The following is a 15,894-nucleotide window of genomic DNA, read 5'->3' as shown; positions in this document are numbered from 1 at the left end:
AAATGCTGGGATTTTCTTATATAACATACTGAGGACACTAAGGTAGTATAATCTCAAGTAATTTAGCTTCTTTAAGCTTCAGGAATATAAATTATCCCAAAAGGAAAGTATTTGGGGTGATTTCTAAAGTCTCTAACATTCTATGGTCCTATAATTGAAGAATGAAGATGGTAGTTCCTCATGGAATATGTTTTCAATAATTCTGTAGTTTTTTCAATGGAAACCAGCGCTTCCATTTTCAAAAATATCTTCAGCTGAAAATACTTGTGAAACTAAAGAGTTGAGACTGTGAGGAGTGCTGGGTTACAGACGTGATTCTCATTGGCTAGGCAGAATCATGAAGAAGCTTGTTTCCTAGAACAGAAGAGAAAAGAGACAGGAAATAGTTGCTTTGTCAGAAGAATCCAGTCATTATCCTAGGTCCCAAAGCAGAATCCTCTTTGAGCCTGGGTGAGAAAAAAAATGGTGACATCCCTGGGAGCCTCATTAGTGATGATGTACTTCCAACTAGTCCGTAAGTTGGGAATTGGAGGTGGGATGAGGGAGCTACTCCCTGGATTGGTTGTACAAGACGAATATAAATTCTGAAGAGGGATAACTTGGTGTTGTCTTTCTGCAGGGGTTACTGGCCAGTCTAAGGTACAGCAGAGTCCACAATTCTTGCCGGTCCAGATGGGAGGCACAGCCATCATCAACTGCAGTTACACAGACAGTGCTTTTGACTACTTCCCCTGGTACCGACAGGATCCTGGGAAAGGTCCCGCATTGTTGATAGCAATTCGTTTGAACAAGGATTTAGTGGAGGAAGGAAGATTCACAGTCCATCTGAATAAAGGTGCCAAATACTTCTTCCTGAACATCAAAGCTTTGCAGCCTGAAGATTCAGGCACCTACCTCTGTGCAGCAAGTACACAGTGGTCCCCCACCACCTGCAGCCTGTGCACAAACCTGAAGTTGGGGCTCCAGATGGAGGGAGAAGGAATCAAACAAAACTTTAGTACATTCTCTCATTTGCCAATGGAAGCATAGAGACAATACTCCTAATGTAAGAGTATGAGAAGCCGGACTTTATGATTGTTCTATTAAAGCAAACTTTTTTGATTGTATATCACATTTGTACACTTTTTTGTGCATGTCCCAAAGAAAATTCCTGGCAAATGTTTAATCATGAAAATGCATGACACATTTTTAAGTTAAATTTGCATTATTATTAAGATATTCTCCATCATTTTTTAAGTCTAGACAATCAACAAAAAATAAATCAAGCTCTTATTTGTAGAGTTTGCTGATTTCTAAGATATAAATACTCACACTGAAAATTCAGCACTCAGCTCTAGAGAGTATGAGCTGGTTCTAGCACTTTCTTTAAATACTTTAACATATGCATATTTACTTATTTATAAACTGTTTATATTTTCATATTTACTAATAATTAGGATCATCAGAGGTGTTAAACTCACAACCTCCCCAGATTGCCTCATGTGGCCCACAACACTCCTGAATGCAGTCTGAATGAGATGAAAATATAACTGATAGGGGCAGTTAGGTGGCTCAGGGGATTGAGAGCCAAGTCTGGAGATGGGAGATACTGGATTCAAATATGGCCCAAGACACTTCCTAGCTGGATGACCCTGGGCACTTAATACCCATTGCCTAGCTCTTAGTGCTTTTCTGTTTTGGAACCAATACTTAGTATTTGATTCTAAGAGAGAAGGTAAGAATTTAGGAAAAAAATAACTGGGAAATGTTTTTTTTTAAATAAATGAGAATACAATAAGATATAGAAAATGTTAATTTATGGTTTTCTTGTCAATATGTGAACCACATATTCATTTCTACTTGGGCTTGAAGCCATTCATGTACATCATAAAACTGGCACCAAAATAGAACTTAAAAAGGATGGGCTGAATATAAAATGATATTTGATCCTAGAATAAATAGGGAACTGTCAGAGTTTATTGACCAGGCAAATGGTATGGTTAGACTTCAGCTTTAGGAGAATCACTTTGCCAGCTGTATGGAGGAGGATGTATTAGAAAGGAGAGAGACTTGAGGCAGAAAGACAGATGAGGAGACTATTGTAATGGCCCAGGTGAGAGGCCAATGGGCCCTCAATGAGAGTGACAGCTGTGTGAGTAAGAAAGTGGGGCACAGGGGAGAGAGATGGAAGCAGAAATGAGATTTGGCAATGATTGTATGCTTAGGATGAGGAAGAATAAAGAGTCAGACACCAACATTGTAAATAGGAGTGATTGGAAAAATAGTCTTCTTTCTTTTTAAGGAAGATAGTTATGGAGGAAGGAGGGAATAATGTAATGTGAGCTGTCACAACCCGTCCATGCTGTTCATCCAGTGAGACTCACTTCTGTTCCATTCAAAATGAAGAGAGCCAGAATCCTAATTTACTGGTCACTGTTCAAGAGCATCATCTGCTACATGGCATTTACTTCAGACACAACATGATCTGGAAGGTAGAAAATAAATATGGTCAGGAGGAAGGAAGTGGAATTTTCCCATGGCACCCCCATAGCTGCCTCTGTGGGTGCATAGGTAGCAACTGGTTATTATAATCCTGAGGGTCAGATGGTCAGCTGGGCAGGGAAGAAGTTAGTAATTTGCACAGCTAAGGGAGGGGATGAAGTTGTGTGGTGTTGGGGAATATGGATAGATGTGATTGTGTTAGAAAGAAGTCCTAGGTTTGACTATTACTGACATTGTAGGATTCAACCCCTTTTCCCACCCTGGCTGATCAAAAAAAAAGGGAGTTAATATAAGTATTTAAGACAAAGAGCCATTCTCTAAGCAGCAAATGATGTGATAAACAGCAAAACAATGTGAACAACATCCACATTTTAAAAAAATCCTCAAATTCCTAAAGATAAAAAGAATGAAAATTCAACAATTCTTATTTTTTACTCCATACTTCTCAAAATGATAAAGATAAGAAAACACAGAAATATTGAAAGCTAGAACTGTGGAAAGATAGGCACACTAATAAACTGTTGTTGGAACAACACAATGGTCCAGCTATTTGGAACCATGTAAGGAAAATCATTAATCATTAATCACAAAATCATGTTCATATTCTTTGACCCAGTGATTCCACCATAGTGCAGATATCACTGAAGGTCAAAGAGAGAAAGTCTCCAGTACTCTATAATGTTTATAGTAATTCCTTTAAAATTTCTTTTTTTTAGTAGCAAAGACTTAGAAATAAAGTGGATGCCCATTGATTGAAGAATAGCTAAACAAATAGCTTTATATTAATGCAATAGAATATTATTGCATCATAAGAATTGGCTATTTTAAGAAATTCAGAAAAATAGGGAAACACAAGAAATGATGTTCAGTTAAGGAAACAGAACAAGAAAAACAATACTACAAGAAATGTTTATTAAGCACCGACTATGGTCCAGACACTATGCTAGGGATAAAATTAATAAAAATGAAAAATAAACAAAATAAATAAAAATTAAATTAATTAAAAATAAATAAAACTAAAGTCCCTATCCACAGAGAGTTTACAATTTAAAGAGGTAAATAATACACAAAAAGAGCAGGAAAAAGTATGACAGAAGACAGGACTCCAGGGAGTATTTGGCCAGGGGTGAGAGTGGACTTAAAACTAGGCAGAACAGAAGATACAAAATGGAGTGAGGAGCTGAGAGTCCAGTTTCTGCCCTCAATAAAGGAAAATATTGGGAGGAGTTTGTCCTCTGGCTTCCAGCCCTTCAATAAGAAGGGAGAAAGGCTGATAGTGGTGACATTAGAAGTGATAAGTTTCTCTGGGGAAAGATAACTTGTTCTGTGGAGTTGATATCAGACAGAGCAGCAGAAGCAAAGTGAAATTGCACATGAGGTAAATCTCTAGTAATGCCATTAAAAAACAGTAACAAAATGTACAAAAATCCAGATTATATGCAATGTCCTGTCTTTGTTCCAGAGGAATGAAGGCAATATGCATTTCCTTTCTCTTGGCAGAGAAGTAGTCTATAGGGATAAAGCATTTACTACATTGTCAAAAGGTTTACATTCATCGTATTTTATTATTACAAGTAGAAGAGCTACTAGGAAGTGACTGTGGTGTAAAAAATACAAGAAATCAAAATTTTAAGAGTAGTCATTAATGTAGAATACTACTGCACTGAAAGAAATGATAAGTAGGTCAATTAATAAAAACTTGGAAAGACATAAATGAAATAATGAAGAATGAAGTGAGTAGAACCAAGTGAACATTATATACAGCTACAGGAATAATATACAAAGAATGACTTGTGAATGTCCACCACCAGAGAAAGAACTGATAAATAGAAACATGAAAGACATTTTGTTAAGTGTATATATATATATATATATATATATATATATATATATATATCCTTTTTGAGATATCTGGGAATAAATTCCATTAAGAAATAACCAAAGAAGATTAGTTATTAATGGATTAATATTAAATTGGAGAGATGTTTCTTCTAAATGAGGAACTTTAGGATTTGCCATTGTCCCAGTTTCATTTAAAAAAAAAGTTTGGTTACAGAATGAAGTGAACAGAACCAGAAGAACATTGTACACAGTAATGTCAATAATTGTGCAATGATTTACTGTGAATGACAACTTCTATTAGAAATGCAAGGACTCAAGATAACTCCAAAGAACTCTTCATAAAAAATACTATCCATCATCACAGAGGGAATTAATGGAGTCTCAATGCAGATCAAAGCATACCATTTTCACTTTATTTCCTTCGTGAGTATTTTCTTTTACATGTGATTGTGTCTTCTTTCACATCATGAATATGGGGATAGATACTGCATGATAACATATAACCTATTTGATATTGCTTGCCACCTCAGGGAGAGGAGAGAGAAGAGAGAGAGGGAAAGAATTTGGATTGAAAAATGTTAGAAAATTGGTGCCATAAATTGTTTCTGCAGGTGACTGGGAAAAATATAATAAAGTCTTTAGGAAAAAATAATCAGTTACTTAGATGTTGGTTTAGATAGCATGTTTATCAAATTTGCAGTTAACATCAAAGTGAGCTGGAGAGTGAGCCTATTGGATAACAGAATTAGGATCCTAAAAGATCTTGATAATCTAGACTGATTGGTTAAATACAATAAAATAAAATTAATTAGGAAAGTATAAAGCCCACGCTTGGGTTAAAATTAATTCTATAAGCAATCTATCACCTTTATCATTACAACATAAAGCATATATGGTAAGGAAAATATAATTAATTGATGCTTACTATTTTTAGTATGCTGCCCTTCATTCCTTCCAGATATTCATTCTTCTTTCTGTCTGTGACTTTGCTCAAATATCCCACAAATTTTTTATATCATAGTACAGGTCTTTGGGGAAATTTTGTGACCCTTCTCCAACTAAACTATAATCATATCAAGGGCAGAAGTCTTAAATAGTGTTATTCATGCAATATGCACTTGGATAATGGATGCTTGTTGAACTCCATGAAATGGAACCTTTCTCTTCAATTCCTTTGCTTGCAGTGAGAGGGCAGTACCTCACTGATGTATTTTCCATATGAATGACATTATATGGTATGTCACTTGTCATGAATTCATTCTCTTTCTCTGTGTACAAGTTCTTTCAACCACTATATCCAAGAAGTCATAGAGCAGGGAGGAGTTTTAACATGTGAAGGAAGAAATCCTCTGCAAAGCCTATGCACTGTACCGAGAATCTGGGGCTGGAACAAACTTCTCATCTGTTTGTGTGTACCTCAAAGAGGAATGGACAGAATTCTCCCTTCTGCTCAATTAACCATGATCTCTGCTTCTGACTTAATGCTTGTAGTCTTATTAATGTTTAGTGAGTATATGACTTTTCAAAAATCCCTCTTCCTTTGACAAGACTCCAGGTTCTTTAATCTATACATGATCAAACTAAAGCTCTTTGTTGTTGTTTTTTTAATTTTAGGAGAGATTGATGGAGACTCAGTGACACAGAAGGAAGGCCATCTCACCCTCCCTGAAGGAGCACCACTTAATCTGGACTGCATTTATAAGAGCTCCAACCTCTACTCTGCTTTTTTGGCTTGGTACGTCCAGTATCCCAATGAAGGTCTGAACCTCCTCCTGAGAGGAACAGACAAATCTGAGGAGAGACCTGTCCAAGGTTTTCAAGCTCATCATAGTAAAAATGAAAGCTCCTTCCAGCTGAAGAAAGCAGCTGTCCAAATGAGGGACTCAGCTGTGTACTACTGTGCTCTGAGTGACACAGTCATAGGGACTGAAAGAGAAGCAGAGCAAAAACCCCAGAGAGGCACAGGAAACCCACAAACTGGAGAATGGTGGGAAGCAGGCTTTCACTTTTTCTCCAGCCAGAATCTTCTTTTTCTGAAATCCCCAAGGAAAGAGAGGCTGTTTCAAAGCTCTAAGAATACTAGGAAGGGAAATAGGAACTTCATTGTCTGGAAATATCCCTGCTGCTGGAAAAACAAAAACAAAAACAGTTCAATCTACATTCTAATTATATCCCTCCATGCAAAAGAAGCTCCTAGGTCCTTCTGATTACTTTCAGGCTAAAATCTCACCTGGTGGTTCTGCTTTTGGTCTCCTGCCAAAGACTGCTATTCAGAAAGGCGAAATCTTTTATTTCTAGTCACTACTGAAAAAATTCCATTCCCAGTGTTGAGGGTCGTCATTGTAACTCTGGAGGCTTTCCTTCTTTTCCTCAAAGTTTTACAGAAAACATCACTGCCTAGAAAGGAGGTCTCAGAAGAAGTCCTGGTTTTTGAATCTTCTCTTCAAATCCTTATGGATATAGTAAGTGAGGACAGTCAATCTCTGTAGGAAACCTGATGTATTCTCAGGTCTTTTTCTCTGTTATTTGCCTTCTTGGTGAACTCTCAACTCATAAGATAAACTTTTAAACAGATATTGGGACTGGAGATTAATTCCCAAATAATTAAATATTGAGGATTAATTTAGCTAGAACTCTCCTCTTTCCCCATTAGCCATCAGAAATTGACACACTACAACTTCACTAATTCAGAATAATCATGTTAGCAATATGTCAGTAAGCACTTAATAATGTTCTAATAATTTACTATGTTCTAGGCACCATAAAGATAAAAGTAAAATCACATTTCTTGCCTTCACATTCTAATGAGGAAAACAACATACAAGCAAATATAGGCATGTTATTTGATTGGCATAGTAAATACTCCATGAGGGTCTCCCTCTGTAACAGCACTTTTAATTGCTTGGGACACTGAAAATTTAAATATCTTGCCCAGAATCATATGGCCCTGATAGCATCTCTCAGAAGCTGGATTTGAACCCAAGTTTTTCTGACTCAGTTATGCTTTCTAGTCACCACATGCCTGACTCTCATATTATTAATATTTTATTAATACATATACACATATATAAATACATGAATATGAAAATTAGAAAATTTGTTGCTATTCTTAGCACAATTGTTACATCTTGATGGTTGGGGAACCAACTGGTCGTATAGTCTAGAAACTACAGTACTCAAACTTTTGCTATCTCTAGGAACAACCTATGAATGGTGCTCAGGTTGCACTCACTTGTCTGGAATTTCCAGGAGCTGTTCAGTAATTATTTACTATGTTATTCTTTATTTTTCTTAAAAAATAAATGTCTTTTAAACAAAAACCCTTACTTTCCGTCTTAATAGCAATTCTAAAACATAAGGGCAAGGCCTAAGCAAAAGGGGTAAGTGACTCACCCAGGGTCACAGAGGTAGATAGTATCTGAGGTCCTCCTGAATCCAGGCTCAGTGTTCTATTCACTGAGCCACACAGCTGCCCCAGATTCTGATTTTTTTTTAAATTCTGAACTTAAAGACCGAGAGACAGAGACAGAGCATTAGAGAGAACATTTCTTCACACATAGAGGATGCCATTGAAACTATGGCTCTCCATTTCATACTACCTATTTTAAAAAACAACTCTATAATAAATTTCAAATGTTCCCTCCAAAATATCCCTGATTGTCTATACTTTCTTTTGTTATTTTTTGTGCATTAAAAGAAGTATCAAAGATCAGTTTTTACTTTCATCATCACTATTACTAACCCTTTCCTCTCTCTGCCCTATCTTGTCCATTGAAAAGTGAGAGGAAAAAAAGAAAGGAAAAAAATCTTGCTAACATATAAACATAGTTCAGTATAATTGCAGTTTGATACATGAAAATGTGGCTTCAGCCACATAGAAGACACCAGAGACCTGCTTCGGGGGGAATGAGGGGCTCATCCACATGTGAACCTTCAGAGTTAGCTTATTATATGGTTGAGATCAGCCTTTATCCATTGGCTATGTGATAGAACAGTTGCCATCTGTAAATAGCCTGACTAAATAGGTGAGAGACTTTTGAGCCATTTGTGTCTGAGGGTCAAGGACTCCTTCGTCAATCAGTGATGGGGAGGACTTGAGATCTTCTTTCCCCTCACCAGTCCTTAGGTCAAATAACCTTTTCATTGTTTTCCTCTGTTTAGGCGAAGGGAATAGTCTTAGATCTGCCCCTCAAGATCACCCATCATGGCAATGGTGTAGTCATGTGGTGGAGCAAGCCAGACGAGGAAACTCTAAAAAGTGAGATTTGGGGACTCTGATCTAGCTAGATTTTGGACTTGAATTTGGTGAGATTAATGCTTTACAGGAATTAAGCTAGACTGTGAGTCTAAGCCTCCTGCCCAGAGATGAAGTTGTGATGCCTGGAGGTGTTGGAATGTTTGTAAGTTAGATCTTGTTATATCTTTGAAGCAAATATCCCTTTATTACAAATTAAATTGATTTTAAATTAATCTGATTTGAAGTGGATAATTGGAACTGGGATGCTAGTCAGAATCCCTAAATAGGAGGAACAAAATTGATGGGGAACTTGAGACAATGACAGAGAAGAGAGATTTTCCAAGGACCAGGGTACTAGACATCTTAGCAGGGAATAAAAGGTCTTGGCCTTCAGAAAGTGGGTCAGAGTCAAATTGTGTTAAAACAAAATGGCTTTACACAGTGGCCATATAAGAATTCCAATGATAAGTATAGCAAATTTCAGCCATTTCTTCTACCTTTCTAAAATAACATATTCTTCTTTTATCCCCCTTTCTTTTTTCCTCTAAATACCCTCAGAACAAACCCAATTCACCCCAAGACCTCTCTTTTTCCTGACTCTCTCAAACTAAATGTTCCTTTGAAGAATTAAAGATTCTGAAAATGCACATTCCTACCCCCTCTTCGCTTTTAGCTACTGTATATGCCTTTTACATTTCTTTCCAACTGCTCAAATAAATTTACATTTCTAGGTTTCTCAACGTTCCTATTTTTGTATGTCAAAGTTTCTATTCAGCTTTGGTACTTTCATTAGTAATGCTTGAAATTCTTCTATTACATTAAAAAGTATATTTTTCTCTAAATAGGATTATAGTTAGATTTTCAGAGTAAGTCATTTTTGGTTGTAAGCCTATCTCTTTTGCTTCTTGAAATTTTATATTCCAAAATTTCATGTTTCATGCTACCTGCCAGGTCTTGTATGATCCTAACTGCTCCCTTGGTACTTGAACTGCTTTTTTCTCAATATAGTATTTTTTTTCTTTGACATGGGAACTTTTGATTTTGACTATGATATTCCTGACAGTTTTTCTTTTTGTGTTTTTCTTCAAGAGGTGATTGATGTATTCTTATTATCTCTACTTTGACCTTTGGACCATTTTCATCTAAGATTTTTAGAAATATAATGTCTACGTTTTTTGTTAAAATATATCATATGGTTTGTTAAATCATAACATAGTTATGAAAATGTTCTTTGACTTTTTTCAGGTCAATTTATTTTTTATACTGGATACTTTTCATTTTCTTCTATTTTTCAATCTTTTGATTTGATTTTTTCTTACTGTCCAGTGGAGCCATTGTATTTTCGTTTTTAGGGAGTCCATTTGTTGGATAAAGCATACCAAATTGTCTCCTAACTTATTTCTATTCCTTCCAAATTTTTCTTAAGAACTTTTATTTCTTTATCTCTTGCTTAATTTCTTTTAGGTATACATGCAGTCCTTGTGAACAAATTCATTTTTTTTTCTTTTCTTGACTTACTACTTACATTTGTTACAGCTGTGCTCTTTTCCTTTTGGGGAATCTCTAGTTCTATATTAATTTTTTGTTATACTGGTCAATGCTTTCTTCGGTTTACTCTTCTCTCTAGCTTCAGGTACTAAATTGAGAGTGTGTACCAGAAATCGTCTCCACCCCATAATGCAATTTGAGGAGAACGATTGCCTTTGGTTAGTCTCATTCCAATTCCACCAGGTTTCTCCTCTTAATCTTTGTGCTCAAAGTCCTGGATTTTCAAGACATTCTCTCTGGGTCTTAGAACAGAATATTAGGGACCTCAAAGCCCCTGGTCCTGGGATGTCAAGATCTGAGTTGGTCTTTACTGGGTTGTTTGCTACTGAGCTAGTTGTTTCTGATCTTCATTTCCAAGTTCCCCACCATGTGACTTTCTGACAACCTTGGGGCTCTCTTATGGAAATCTTCTACTCCTGCTGGCTATCTCAGGACACAGAACCTTGAGGCTACACATTTCCTTAGGCTTTTTTTTCAGGGGGGGTCCATTTGGAGGCTACTCAACACTGGAGCTGGCTTTTTTAGCGTGCTGGAGGTAACTTTTCTATTTTCCACTGACTTCTGGTTGACATCTTTTTTCAGGTTCAGGTTGCAAGAAACCATTTATTGTAGTTTTTCATTGGCTTTTTAAAAATGTCATTATTAGGTCTGGTACAAACTTCAGATTTTAGAAATAGTTGTGTTAGAGCTTAGTGGACTGCTTCCTATTTAGGCAGCCATCTTGGCAGAAAAAACATTGTTCCTATTTTTGAAGAGGAATTTCTGTAGGTCTCAGTATGATGAAACTAAAGGGCTATTTTTCACCATTTTGCTTCTACTATAATTCCTCTAATTTATTAGCAACTCTGACACTTCTGAAAGTCAAGAAGCCTCATTGAATATCACAAGTAGAGAAATAGCTTTGTGAATGTAATACATTTTAGGTTCCTAAGAGACCTCCCATGACCAGGTTGAATAAATTTCAATTTCAATATAGAATGTTAAGGTTTGTGAATATATTTTTTTCTACCTTAGATCTTCACTGGTTTAAGTGTGGTACAATGAAAATAGCATAGTCTTTGGAGCCAGAGGAAGAAGGTTCAAATTCTACTTCTGATTGTTGTTGGACAAGATGGCCTCTGAGATCCCTCCTACTTCTATATCTATGATCTTGTGACTAGAGTAAGGAAAGATGAAAAAGCTCCATGAACATTCAGTCTCAAGTTGGGAAGGATATTCATTATTTATAATGCATTATATCCTAGAATAAATTTTACCCCACTTAGTTCCCATTACAGAGAAATTAATTAAATTGTCAGTACTGACTTTTATCTCAACTGTGTCCTCAGTAATACTAAAATTTACCAATTTGCCATGTCAGATACTAAATTATTCAATTTAACTTTTGGAGAAATACAATTAGACTGAATAGAAGTTAAGACTTGCCTAGACACTCCTAGCCAATGCAGAGAGAAGTGTGTCTTCTCAAGAGTAATTTTGTTCCATTATAAAATTCCATTTCCTTTTTTGGGGAAGATATATAACAGGACCCCTCAAACTCTGCATAGGTCATCGTCAATAATAGATGCTATGACTGAGTTCCAGGATTCAGGAAAAAAACCAGAGGAATTCTATCTAACATGTTTTCCTATGGTTTACTGTGAGCAATTGTGACATCCAATTTCCTTGGTAAGGACCACAAAGGCAAAGGAATGAAGGTAACTCTAGTGGTAAAAGGGACAGGATAATGTGAGGTCGGTGAAAGAAGGAGGAAGGATGAGGATGGGAGAAGGTAAGGGAAAAGGAAGATAGGGAAGGTAGGTAGTCAGGGTAGCCCTCAGCCCCAGTTGGGAAATTAACCCAAGCCCTTTGTAGTTCAACAAAATTTAGGCTACACTTTAAGGATAGAATAACCTGGGTTTATTTAGGTTAGGAAAGAAAGGGTCTGGGGAAGCCAGGAGGTAGATCATCTCTGGCAGTTATGTTGGGACCAAGGCTCTCCCTGGAAAAAGGCTCTCCTCATTTCTGGGGTAAAGGGTCTCCTTGGTTCCAGGGAAAAGGCGCCAAACACCTGCATATACCTCTCTCTCTCTCTCTCTCTCTCTCTCTCTCTCTCTCTCTCTCTCTCTCTCTCTTTCAGACACCTCCACAAAGGAAGTGGGAGGTGTCTGAGGAAGTTGTAGTAGGGAGTCCTGGGAGACGTAGTTTCCCAGGGTTCAGAAGGGTTTTAAACTGCACAATAATTAATTGCATTTTGCTAAGACTATTGGGTCAGACAGAGAGAAGGGAGAAAAGAATAAGATTCTGACTCCCATTTTATTCCCAAATCCAATGCTCATCTTGATTAATGTCAGAGGATCTATCTTGTTATCATCTGTTTATTGCAGAAGCCAGAGTTTTTTGAGTTTATTCAAGTCACAAGCAACAATGTCTGCTCAGGAAGGCATGGCTGGGTCTCTCACCTACAAGTATGACTTCAATTTGTACAGTTATACTTTGTTCTGACAAGAAGATGATTTTCCTTATTCATCAAGGATGCTTTTATCCAACAAAACTCAATGAAGAATTAATCTTCAGTGAATTCTCAGAAAGCAAATTCATCAATATCACTCTCTTGGTCTTATTTCTAGGCTCTCAGGGAAGTTTCAGTGAAGTGACAGGAGGAACTACAGACAAACACCATTATTCAGCCTTAGACTCCCACCTACTTCAAGGGCCCTAGAGGAAGAGATATGCTAACCCAGACAAGAAGGAACAGTGCCTATGGCAAGGCAGCTGGGAGCCTCTAAAGGAAAGTTTCATTATAAGAGAAAAAAAATTACTCACAGATGAGTTCAGAAGACATCATCTAGGAACTGCAATTCTTCAAGTGTATTTTTATTCTCAAGTCTTTTGAGTGACAAAAATCTTATAGATTAGTTGGAAAAGATGAACAGAACAATCCTCCATGATGATAGGATTAAGGTAGAAGATGGATTAAGGAAAATTAGAAAAACTGAATTTTTACATTATATAGCTTTGGATTTTTAGACCAGAATCACTTTCCTTGATATAGGGGTATATAGCCTATTAGGTCTTAGGTTTAAATCTGGCCTCAGACTCTTTATAGTTATATGACTGGTCGCTTGACTCCAGTTGCTAGCCTTTACTACTACTCCTCTTCCTTGGAACACATACTTAGTATTGATTCTAAAACAGAAGATAAGGGTTAAAAATAAAAATGTAGCGTATTGTCAAATTTTTAATGTGAACATTTACACTTCATAAATCAACAAAGATTACATCTCAGGACTTGATTTATTAATTTGTTGATTGTGTAGAATTAAGAAAATGATCAAGAAAATGTTAATAATGCAAATTAAAGTTAACTATGTGTGACAGGCACTGATCTGCCCCTCCCCAGCTTATTGTTAAAAATGTACTAGCCCATCCTTACCTTGAACCCCCCCTACATCTTAACCACTGCAAAGATAAAAATGCATTTGACCAACTTCTGAATACCATGAGGTAAGTGTTACTAGGAAACCTATCTGAGAATTTATATTTCATTCTGTGTACCTCTAGATCTTTGCTCTGAAGGTTCTAGGATACTAATCAATTGGTTCTATGTCAGACAGTGGTTAGTATTTTTAATCATTCATCTTTTGAAGTCACTATTTTCCCTTTTGTTTCAATTTAGCTCACATGAGCTAAAATTACTCTTAATGCATTAAGCACCATAAAGATTTTGCTTCTAAATATAGTAAATCATTGTAGAAATAATTGTTTTGTTTGCCTTTCTTCACATCCCCAATGCTTAGATCATTTTAGGCATACAATACATGTTTAATTATTAATTATTGATACATCAAACAAATAAATTAGTTTGTTCTAAGGAATTAAAGTTTCCAACCATACCTTAAATTAACTACAAAGGCAAATGTATAGCAGTGATGGTGAACCTAAGGCCCATGGAGTGTTCTCTGTGGGCACACAGCCCCCTCTCCCTCCTATCCCTAGAGTTTGTTACTAGAAAGACAGAGGAACTTGGGAGGAGCTGCTCCCCTATCCCTCTCCACTAAGACTGATAACATTCTTTCACATCCCCCACCCCTCTATCCAGCAGCCAATGGGAGCTCACAGAGGGTAAGGTGGGCAGCTCACAGGCAGCAGAGCTGGAGGGGAGTGGAGTATTTGGGCCACTCCCCTCCCTCTCTCTACACTTGCTGAGGACATTCCTAACTTCACCTACCCTTCTGTCCAGCAGCCTGACAGGAGCTCTTCCTCCCTCCCCTGTGTGGGGTAAGGGGCAGGCAGGGTGTCCCTGGCACTTGGTGTTGGGGAGGGACATGGCACATAGTCTCTGGGTGGGGGGGCAGGCACTCCATCTCTAAAAGGTTCATCATCACTGTTGTATAGTAAGATGTGGACTATTAATAGAGCAATTTACTTAAAAAATAGGGGTACAAGACACTTGTGTTTCCCAGTTGACAGCAACTCAGGATTCCCACTTTGGCCTGGTGTGGATAGGCAAAGTTGTATGTGTAAGTAACAATGCCAAGAAACCAGCTCAGTGTAGGTATTCAAACCATTTCTTCATTTAATCATTCAACAATATTCAATAAGTGTCCACTTTGTGTCAGGGATTGTGCTCAGTACTAGGATCCTAGACAAAAATGAAACTTCCTTTGCCCAAAAGGGATTTACATTACCTTGGAGGAGGGAGTAGATAGAGACCAATATGGACCCAGATGAGTCAACACAAAATACATACAGAGTAGATGCAAAAAAAAATTTCATACAATGGGGAGGGCCCAAAAATATGCAATACTTCCTGAATGTGCATATGTCTTAACCATACTGAGTGGTAGAATTTTTTACTAGATCACCTAAAAGCTATGTTCCATTCAAGGTTAACTAAATCCTGGCAATCTCTAAAAACTCTATATGATAAGTGGGTTAGATAAGCTTAAACATGGCAGTTGGAGGAATTCTTTTGTACTTATAGCTGTAATTCTGAACATTCTTCAGTGTCTCTAGCTATTTCTATATTCATGGCATTCCTCCGCCACCTCCTCTGGGCAAAAGTGTCCTGGTCTAACTGGCCTGAATCACCACGTAAATCCTTTAAAATTTTTAAGACATCATTTGTGATTTTCTTTTGATCAAAATTAAAATATTCTAACTATTCTGCCAAGCCTGGAGTCCCTCCCCTGGGGCCTGGCAGTTCTGATTTATGATGGTGTAGGTTAGGGATGGATTGCTTGGACTCTGCATACTGGCACTGAGAGCAGATTTCCCCTGTACACTTCAAAATTATTCCAAGCAAAATAAACTTCTACACAATATGAATGAAGAATCATTCAACTGGAGAGGTCGAGTACTATAATGGATAGAATTTTGTCTTGGAGCCAGTAGGATTTGGGTTTGAATCTTTCCTTAATCATTTATTAGTCATTTAAAACTGTTTTAACCTCAATTTCTTCATCTGTAAATAATTAGACTTGATTACCTCTAAGGTCTCTCCCAACTTTCATTTTCTACTATATAACTGTTGGGCTGAAGGACAGAAGGGGGTACAATTAGTTCCTTTATTTAAAGGAAGCATGTTAAGGCAATGATCTTTTTCATATCTGTGGCTGACACAAGCTGTGATGACTGCACAATTCCTCCTAATGTGGACCCCCTCTTTGGCATAGCCCTTCTCCTAACCCCCTCCAACATCTCAATGTGACCCATCCCTTTGACCTAAGATCTCAGAGATAACCCTTGACTTTGAATTTGACTTAATACTTCATTCTCTGTTTAGTTTCTGCTCTGGTTCTCCT

The 15,894-nt window shown here is 37.2% G+C and overlaps 1 protein-coding gene across 1 annotated transcript in view; it reads left to right on the top strand.

The window, feature by feature from the left end:
• Positions 1-462: 462 nt before the first annotated feature.
• LOC123234119 (T cell receptor alpha chain MC.7.G5-like) overlaps positions 463-15,894 on the top strand; it is a 49,717-nt gene continuing 34,285 nt past the window's right edge. Inside the window, exons 1-2 of the mRNA XM_044660065.1 lie at positions 463-514; positions 620-907. Of these exons, the coding sequence (XP_044516000.1) occupies positions 463-514; positions 620-907 (340 nt within the window). The remainder of the gene's footprint in view (positions 515-619; positions 908-15,894) is intronic.

This window comes from Gracilinanus agilis, chromosome 2 (genome assembly GCF_016433145.1).
Source record: "Gracilinanus agilis isolate LMUSP501 chromosome 2, AgileGrace, whole genome shotgun sequence".
In the NCBI taxonomy this organism is placed as follows: Eukaryota; Metazoa; Chordata; class Mammalia; order Didelphimorphia; family Didelphidae; genus Gracilinanus; species Gracilinanus agilis.
The sequence above is the reverse complement of the archived record's forward strand: the minus strand, read 5'-3'. Positions and strand labels throughout refer to the sequence as shown.